The sequence below is a fragment of the Otolemur garnettii genome, unplaced genomic scaffold (genome assembly GCF_000181295.1).
Source record: "Otolemur garnettii isolate 467f Iridium unplaced genomic scaffold, OtoGar3 scaffold00003, whole genome shotgun sequence".
Taxonomy (NCBI): domain Eukaryota; kingdom Metazoa; phylum Chordata; class Mammalia; order Primates; family Galagidae; genus Otolemur; species Otolemur garnettii.
The window spans coordinates 43544422-43553730 of NW_003852398.1; the positions used below are offsets into that span (position 1 = coordinate 43544422).

The 9309-nt window shown below is 49.7% G+C and overlaps 1 protein-coding gene and 1 pseudogene across 1 annotated transcript in view; one reads left to right on the forward strand and one right to left on the reverse strand.

Annotated features, from left to right (window-relative positions):
* SLC22A4 (solute carrier family 22 member 4) overlaps nucleotides 1-5094 on the reverse strand; it is a 47757-nt gene extending 42663 nt beyond the window's left edge. Inside the window, exon 1 of the mRNA XM_012807315.2 lies at nucleotides 3691-5094. Coding sequence (XP_012662769.1) covers nucleotides 3691-4083 — 393 coding nt within the window. The 5' untranslated portion in view covers nucleotides 4084-5094. The remainder of the gene's footprint in view (nucleotides 1-3690) is intronic.
* A 1889-nt stretch (nucleotides 5095-6983) lies between these two features.
* Nucleotides 6984-7201, forward strand: LOC111727032 (annotated as a pseudogene).
* The last annotated feature ends 2108 nt before the right edge of the window (nucleotides 7202-9309 follow it).

Genomic DNA, 9309 nt, shown 5'->3' on the forward strand with positions numbered 1-9309 from the left:
TTTTTTTTTTTTTCACCCAGGCTGGTATGCAGTGGTGTGTTTGTAGCTCACTGCAGCCTTGAGCTCAAAGCTGGAGTTTAGGTTACCCAACTGCCTCAGCCTCCTAAGCAGCTGGGACTATAAGTGAGTGCTACTATACCTGGCTTGCTCCTTCCTTCCTTCTTTCCTTCCTTCCTCTCTTTCTCTCTCTGTTTTTTTTTGTGTGTGTGTGTGTGACAGTCTCACCCTTTGTAGAGTGCTGTAGTGTCATAGTTCACAGCAACCTCAAACTCCTGAGTTTAATCGATTCTCTTGCCTTAGCCTCCCAAGTAGCTGGGATTACAGCTGCCCACCACAGTGCCTGGCTATTTTTTGTTGCAGTTGTCATTGTTTAACTGGCCCAGGCTGGGTTCGAACCTGCAGCCTCAGTGTATGTGGCTAGCGCCATAACCACTATGCTATGGATGCTGAGCCATCTTTCTTTCTCTCTTTCTTTCTTTCTGTGAGACAGTATTTTTCTATGCTGCCCAGGATGGTCTCAAACTCATAGCCTCAAGTGATCCTCCACTTCTGCCTCCCAAAGTACTAAGGATTATAGGTGTGACCCACCCCACCTGGACCATCTTAGTTATTTTTAAGAGTACAGTTCAATAGCATTCACAGTGTAGTATAATCTATCTCCAGAACTCTTTTCATCTTACAAAACTGAAACTCTATGCCTATTTAACAACAACTCCCCCTTCCTCCCTTCTTCCAGTCCTTGGAAACCACCTTCTGCTCTCTGTTTCTATAAGCGTGACTACTCCTCACAACTCATATATGTGAAATGATACAACATTTGCCTTTCTTTTCTGACTTATTTCACTAAGCTTAATATCCTCCTGGCCCATCCATGCTGTAGTATGTGATTATGTGTCAGAATTGACTTCCCTTTTCAAGTTGAATAATATTCCACTGTATGTATATATCACATTATGTTTAACATTGATTTGCTGATGAACATTGAAGTTGCTTTTACCTTTGACTAATGTGAATAATATGATATGAACATGGGTATTTCTATTTTTAATTTTTTTTGAGGGACCACCATACCATTTTCCATAATAATCTCACCATTTTATATACCCCTCAGCAATGCACAAGGATTTCAATTTTTCCACATCCTTACCAACATTTGTTATTTTTGGTTTTTTAACAGTAGCCATCCTCAAGGGTATGAGGTGGTATCTCACTGTGGTTTTTATTTGCATACTCCTAGTGATTAGTGATGTCGGGCATCTATGAATATGCTTGTATCCTCACTTTATAGATAAGGAAACTGAGGCTTTGAACAGTGATGTAACCCTGCTTCAAGTCAGCCAGGTGGTTGGTGGTAGAGTCAAAACTGGCCTTCAGCTCAGTCTGACTACAGAATTTCCTGTGAGACCACCCTTCTGGGGGGAGCCACCCCCATGCTGCTCACCTTGATGCTGGCTTCCCTCCCTCTCACTCCCAACCACTACTGCCCTGGTGTCTTTTATGTCATTTCCACCACCCAAAAAAGAAATAAGAAAAGGAAAGCCTGCTGAAAAAGGCAAATCCTGGTGTCTGTGTGAGTGTGAGAATATGTACATCTCTGCAGGTGTCCCTGTAAACACAAAGGCAAACTTGGGTAGCTATAGATTTTGAGGCTACTATCTTCCCCCCATCCCATCCTGAGGCAAATAAAACCAGGGGGAAAGCAGACAGATCGGTCCAGATGTCAGGAAGGGCTGCAGCCAGTGGACTTAACTTCCATCTCGAGTGCTGATGACACTTCAAGTAATTAAGGTAGGATGATCTGGCCCCAATCTTAGATGCCCCCATGTCAGGCTATATGTAGGAATGGGTGAGCATTAGCAGCCCTGCTAGGGGTCAAAGACAGAAAAACACAGCCACCTCAGGGTACAGGAAAGGCACAGTGCTGATGGTGATGGGAAGGGGTGTCTAGAGGAGGTCCACAGGCTGAGCCCACTTTTGACAGGTCCTACAGACTTCACAGCCACCATGCCTGGCTATTCTATTGCAGAGGTGACTTCCACAGCTTCCTTACTGGTCCTTTTGCTTTTCATAGCAGCTAGAGTAAGCTCTTTCTAAAAACATGCATCTGGCCTTGCTTAGAACCCTTACTATTTCCTTGCTGTCCTCACTAGAAAGTCAACCCCTCAATATACGCACAAGGCCCACTAAGAACTAGCCAGTTCGGACATTTCTAGATTCATCTGTCATCCTTTGAACTCCAGCCACTCTGATCTATGGGAATTCCATTCCCAGAATCTGCCACGTCCTTTGCCTAGACAGGTCCTACTTATAGTTTCAGACTCAGCTCAAATTTTATCACCCTTTCTTGGAGCGTTTTCTTACCTAGTTGTCCCGTAGAGAGGGTAATTTATTTATCCCAAGTCAAACAGCAATCAAGCAAGGATTTGAAGTTGGGTTCCAGAACTCTGATGCTAACCAGGGTTGGTGTTAGTCCTCTCTAACACAGCCAGTGTGCTCCACAGGCATCTGAGCTCCTGAGAGCAGACCCCATGCCTCAGAAGTTTACACCATGGTGCCAGTACAAGGCCAGACACAATGTCTGCTGATTGCCACACTGCACTGAAAGAAAGGGATAAAGGACCAGCACGCTTAGGTTTCTCTTGGGAGGAACATAGAGCAGAGGAGGGCTTAGAAGTAAGGAAATCCTACCTGCCTGATCAATAGTAGGAAACTAGTCTGAGAGGATTTTCCCCTCAGAATGAGGGGGTGATCTGACCCAGCATCTCCTGGTCCTTACCACGTATGAAGTAGGAAAAACAAGGGTGGGGGGTGGGGGAGTGTGTCCTGATTCTTGGAACTTAGAAACCTTGCCACCAACCCCTTAGGATCTAAGGGGATAGCAGCACCAGCCAGAGCCCCTGCTCACCAACTGGCCCTGTGTTCAGAGTAGTCTTATTTATTTATTTATTTTTTGCAGTTTTTGGCCAGGGCTGGGTTTGAACCCGCCACCTTCAGTATATGGTATTGAGCCACAGGTGCCACCCTGTTCAGAGAAGTCTTCATGAGTTCATCTCACCACGAGTGTGTGTGTCCAGGATTATGCCTTCTCTTCTTCCTTACACTCAACAAGCACCAGCTGGCCCTTTGATTCCTTTTGGAGAAATTGGGGCCTCAAGTCAGGACTCCAAGCTATGCCTAGAGGGTATGTGGCAGAGCAGTGCACATCCTGGTAACTCCAGAAGTCTGTGGCCAGGGAACAGGCCAGACCTGCCCCTGCCCCTGCCCTGCCCAGTAACAAGGCCTTTCTCTGTGTCTGCATCTCAGCTCAACAGAGTCCCTCACACCCCTCCTCCCATCCCTGGTAGGAAGGTGACTCAGGCAGTACTCTGGGCAGCCTGGGGTTGGGCTTCCCCAAGGGCAGCATCAAGGCTCTTGAGAAATTTCATCTATTGTGAAACTCTGAAAGGAAAAGACAGTTGGTGACAACTCCCTTCTCCATCACCTCCTTTCTGGACAGAAACGATTCAGGAACCAGCCTCCAGTGAGCTTTGCTCTGGCAGGTGCACACCTGTTACTAAACGCACCACCAGGCAGGTTTGAGGGGGTGAGGCGCTGGCGCAGGCCCTTCAGGGAGTGAGTCTCATGGTGGCTGACACAGAGGGTCTCTCACTTCCCGTCCCTACCTCTGCCCCAGTGGGGACTCGCACCCACCTCGGTCACGATGGTGGACAGATAGACGTCCTGGCTGAACTCCCAGCCATCTAGGCAGTTCTCCTGCTCCAGCTGCTCCAGATTCACGTCGCGCCCCGGCTCCAGCCCGAGCGCTGAGAAGTTGGCGATGGTGGCGAGCCGGTAGCGGCGGCAGCTATGGAGCACCTCGCGACCGTCCTGCAGCCGCACCGGGATACTGTGGTTACGCCACGCGCTGCTCAGGTTCGCAGTGTCCGGCACCCGGCAGTGGTGCTCCGGGGTCCCAGCTAGGAACACGACTGACATACCATTGAAGCCGTTGGGGATGATGCTGGCGCTGAGCAGGAAGAAGATGAGGCGCTGGAAGGGCCCCCACTCGCCAAGGAAGGCGATCACCTCGTCGTAGTCCCGCATGCTTCCCACCACTACTCTGCAGCTTGCAGTAAGAGGCGGTAAGGGCGTTCTCCGGACAGTGTCTTGCGGCCGGGGCGTCCCCCAAGGTGTCAGAACGTTCCCGGGGGTCCGGCAGACTGGGGCGCGCTGCCGGAGACCGTTCCCGGGGAAACCGGCTGCGGGTTTTGGAGCGCTCCCAGGAGCTCAGAGCAAAGCTCGATGCCACAGCAGACTCGGGACCACACCCCCATCCCAGGCTAGGCGCGGGGGAGGGCAGGGAGGCCCGGGTGGCGGGGGCGGGGCTCCTCGCTGTCCCCGCCTTGTGCTCCGGCCCTGGTGCGCCCAGCTGCGGACCCCGCAGGGGCTTCAAGGCTGGCTCAGCCGTGCCGCCTGCAAGCGCAGGAGGAAGCTCTGCTCCAGAGCACTGGGTTGTCCCATGACAGCCCAAGCGCTGATTCCCCGGACCTGTGCCTCACGTGGGAGGCCGGAGAGCAAGGTCTTGGAGAGGTCGCCCCAGCCCTTGCCCCGGGCAGGGTTGCCTCCGCTGCCCTTTCCGATCCAGAGTCTGAGTTTAGGCGACCACAGCGGGAGCGCGGCCCAGCTCCTCAAAGCAGCCGGTTTCCGGGAAACCCCTGCGTGCAGCGGGGAGACAGGAGCGCGCCCTTTCTCCTGGCACCCTGAGCAAGTGGCTGGCACCAGCCGACAGGGAGCTCACTCCCCGCCAGTCCTAGGAGTGCTCGATTCAATCCCCAGCCTACGGCGCCCGGAGTAGCGTCCTCAGGACTGCCAGGAGCCTCACCTTGAAGAGGGGGGGCAAACTCAGAGCCTGAAAGGGATTAGCAAGGTTACCGAACGTCAGAGATAGACCCAGACCGAGGGGAGCGGCAGGGCTACCAGTTGTCCCGGATCGTCCTGAGTTCCTCCTGAGGTCTGTAGAGAAGATTTCAACACAGAGCCTGCTTGCCTGCCTATTGCAGAAGCACAGTCATGGGGGCGCTGCTGTCACCTCGCCCGAGTTCTGATTTTGATCCCCTAGCTCTCCTCACAGTCCTTTTATCTGGGCAGGCTGCCAGACCCTTCTCAGTCTGGAAGGACTTCTGTTGGCAGAAGGGCCCGCCCCCAGTACAGGAACAGAGGGAGGGACGGAGGAGGGGAGCGCTGGATTTGGCGCTCGGATCTGGCAGGATACCCAAAGCAGGAACCACGCCTCCTCCCAAATGCCACTTTTTTGTTTGCTCAGTGCCCAGATCTAAGGTCCTTCTGCTATTGTGTGAGCTAGCCTGGGGCTAGAGCCTGAGTCTTGGGGTTCCTGAGGCAGATGCAATTGACAGGCTGCAGAATCTACCTCTTTGGAGGTTTTGCCCAAGTGCATTTGCTTCTCTAGTCCCGGATTAGAGGCCAAAGGACATTTCAGAAATGAGGTAAAGATACTAGAACTTGCTTGGCAGAGTATTGAAGGAGTCAAAAGCTCAGGAGGATGGGCGGCACCTGTGGCTCAAAGGAGTAGGGCGCCCCATATGCCGGAGGTGGTGGGTTCATACCCAGCCCTGGCCAAAAAACACCAAAAAAAAAAAAAAAAAAGCTCAGGAGGATGAGAATGTTAGATTGCAGTTATCATGTAAAAGCAGAGAAACTGCCACCAGACTATCTTCACAAGGAAAGTCACAGCATACTCTCCTCACTAAGTCAACACAAAGTGTAAAGGTGAGGAGTCCCTAGTGTCAGTAGGGATGAGAAAGACCTTTATTTCCTGCAGGCATGAGGCAGATCTTACTGGAAATCAAGCCCAGTATTTAATTGTAAGGGTGGAAGAGCCACGAAAAAGGCTCTACGCACAGCCTTGATGGGTCTGCAGGTTGTATAGGGATCACAAATGATCCCATTCTGTGTTCCAGGGTTTTGTACATTTCCTATCAAGGTCATGACTTTGTCATGGGAGACCCATCAAGGCTGTGCATAGAGCCTTTTTTGTGGCTCCCCCACCCTTACAATTAAATACTGGGCTTGATTTCCAGTAAGATCTGCCTCGTGCCTGCAGGAAATAAAGGTCTCTTTCAGGCTGCCATGGAGGCCTCCTGGCTTTCACAGGGTGCCTTGATTTAATAGTTGGCTGACTTGAGCTTGTCATCTTCTTTGTTTGGGGCTTCTAAAGCAATTGACAAAAGCCAGTCAACTCTACAATTCTGATAATCACCGTTCTTATATGTTCTAAAAACCATAATCAGGCTTTCCCACTTTTGCCACTGCAATTTTGGGCAAGAAATTCTTTATTGAGGGGCACTATGCATTTGCCACTATGCATTTTGGTATGTTTAGCAGCATCACTGGCCTCTACCCACTAGACTCCAGTAGCACACTCCCCTGGTTGTGATAATAAAAGATGTCTCTAGGTAGGTGTCATGGCAGGCACTTGTAGTCCCAGCTACTAGGGAGGCTAAGGCAAGAGGATTGCTAGAACCCAGGAGTTTGAGGTTTCTGTGAACTATGAGGATGCCACAGCACTCTACCCAGGGTGACAGAGTGAGGCTGTCTCAAAAAAAAAAAAGGAAAAGTCTCCAGATATTGCTAACTGTCTCCATCCTGGAGGGAAGCGGGGGTATAAAGTTGCCCCAGTTGAAACAAAACAATGCTTCACCTTCCACTTGGATCTCAGTCTAACCTACCATGGATAAGGGTCTTGGTAAGTGATGCTCCTTCTGTATGCCAGGGGTTATTACTGTCCCCTTTCCAGTGGCAATGGAGTCCTTATCTCCTTGCAGGTCTAAGGTCACTCCTGATAGCAACTGTTTTACTCTGGGTTTCTTCCTGAAGACAGAGCCTGAGTCAAGGCTTGTGTGTGTGTGTGATTTATTTGGGAATGAATCTACAGGAACAGTAGTAAGTGACCAGGAATGTAAACCAAGGAAAAAGGGAAGCCAGCAAAAGTGCAGAGGCTCAGACCCGCCCATGGAGCTGCAGGCACCCTCTGTCCTCCTTGTCCTCTCTGCTAACATTATGCTCCAGTTCCTGCATGGAATTACTCTGGGCAGAGTGGTAGGAATGTGTCTGGCTCAGAACTATGACATCCTAAGCCTGGCTAAAACACTTGAAGGAAATTAAAATGGACTTGAGTGCTAAGAAGAAACTCCCTAGATCATAAGACTGACTCTAGCCTTCTGGATACACTGATTCTTTTGCTATTGACAGCCTCCTTTATTATCTGAACCAAAAGCTTTTGTTCTCATCTCTAGCCTCAGCAATGTTCTTCTTTTCTAGGCCCTGTGTTGCCTTAGAGCAAAAATTGGGCCACAAGTGAAGACACACCCTTCCTTACATTTCCCACATCCTCACCTCTTTCATATCCTCCTTCCAGCTGCTTGAGAGATTCCAGAGAATTATGGTGCTAAATTAGTAAACAGGTCCTTTAATTAATAGTCTCTCTTGTTTTTTGGAATTTTTACTACCTTTTGTCAAAAGAAGAATTGATGTTTTGTACAGCTGCTCACATATAAGTAATGCTGATTTCATGGTTTAACAATTATAACAGATGCTTGCTAAATATTTCTTACTAAATCACGTTTTGAAATAGCTAAAATTTAAAACAGCTAAAATCAAAATCACATTTTGAAATAGCTAAAATTAATATTTAGAAGCTAATAAAAAGAAAGAAGAAAAGGTTGTCAGGTTGTGTGAAATTGGTGAATACATCTTTGGAATGTCTAAGTTCTAGAAGTAGGGAACATTTAGGTCTGGACTGGAGACATATATTTGGGAGTGGTCATAAGTGTAGAGTTCCTGAGGCCCTAGGCATGGATATGGTTACCAGGAAGCAGAGCTGGTCAGGGTTCCTGGCTGCAAGCAGGCCTGCAGAAACAATGAGAAATCTGGATACCCAGTAGGGATAAGCAGAAATCTGCTGTGGAGATGACTTCAGGGACTATGAAGTTGAAGGATTTGTGTGGGGCCCTACCAGAACAGTTTGATTAAGACTGAGCCTATAGGGGAGGAGTCAACCTGTGGCTGGGCCAGGATGGCCCTGATCACTGTCTTCCCAGACCAAGTCCAATGGGGCCAAGATGAGAACACAGAAGGAAGGGATCTAGCTATTAGGCAGCCCAAACAACCCAAGCTGCTCTTGAGAATGAGCATCCGGACAGGAAGTAGGCCAGAGCCTTAGAGAGGCCGTCGTTGTCTCATGTGCAGCCAGGAGAGTGGACAGGAACATGCTGAGAAAGCTTGGCATGATAGAGGAGGACCAGGGCTGAGAAGTAAAAGTGTTCCTCTTTCTGGGTGATGAGGCAGGCTCCAGCAATCAGAGAGAAAGCCCTGGGAGCTGGGAGGGGGCTGCTCCAGGTTGTCTCTCAGCACTTCCAGGAACCACTGAGGAGTTGGTAAGGTGAGCAGGGGGATGGCCCATTTAGCCAGGATCACGAGCTCAGGAGTAGCAAGTGCATAGGCATGGGGGTGGTTCATGGATGCCAGAGTTGGTGAACAGGTGCTGTGAGCACTGGCCTTGTCAACCCTCACATCCAAAGCTTCAGGGCTTCCACTATTCCATTCCCCGTGGAGGGGCTGCATAAGAAGTTGCTAAGACTGAGCTTGCACTTTGGGCCATCTGGGGACCTTACCAAACAGAGACAAGAAAGCACCCTTCAGAAACGGCCTGGTCAGAGTCACCAGATCATTAGTAGGGCCAGCAATGCTCTACTGGGTACATACCCATGCCACTGAGATAAGCTTGTTACTCAACCTTTCTGAGATTATCCATAAAATGGGGGTAATGACCATACTTTTTCCAGGTTGATATGACATTAAAAAAGAATAAGTCAGTTCACTAAGAGCTTGGAGATGAAGGCCTGGAACACATTAGCTCCCATTCAAGTTATTATCTAACTCCCTTCCTTTCCTCTGAGTCTGTGGCTGTGCTTCAGCTTGCCATGAAAACCTGCCTATAAACCAAGCATGCTCTGGAGAGCAGCTGAGTGTCCCTGCATGGCAGCCATGTCAGTGAAGAAGCTGGTGTATGTCTGTGGGGGGGCATCAGCCTCTGAGCATGGCTCACAGGGTCTAGCAGGGTAGCTGGACCCTGCCACAGGCCAAGTAGTGGGGCTTCTGAGATGGCACGGCCAGAGCTGACTCCAGACTCTGTAGGACGAGCGAGGCCTCTGGCAGTCTCTCTTGGGATTTCTAGTCTCTGCCTTCTCGCCACAAATGGGTCCATGTCAGTCACTAGCAAAGGTGAGGTTTGATTTCCTTTTTTTTTTTTTT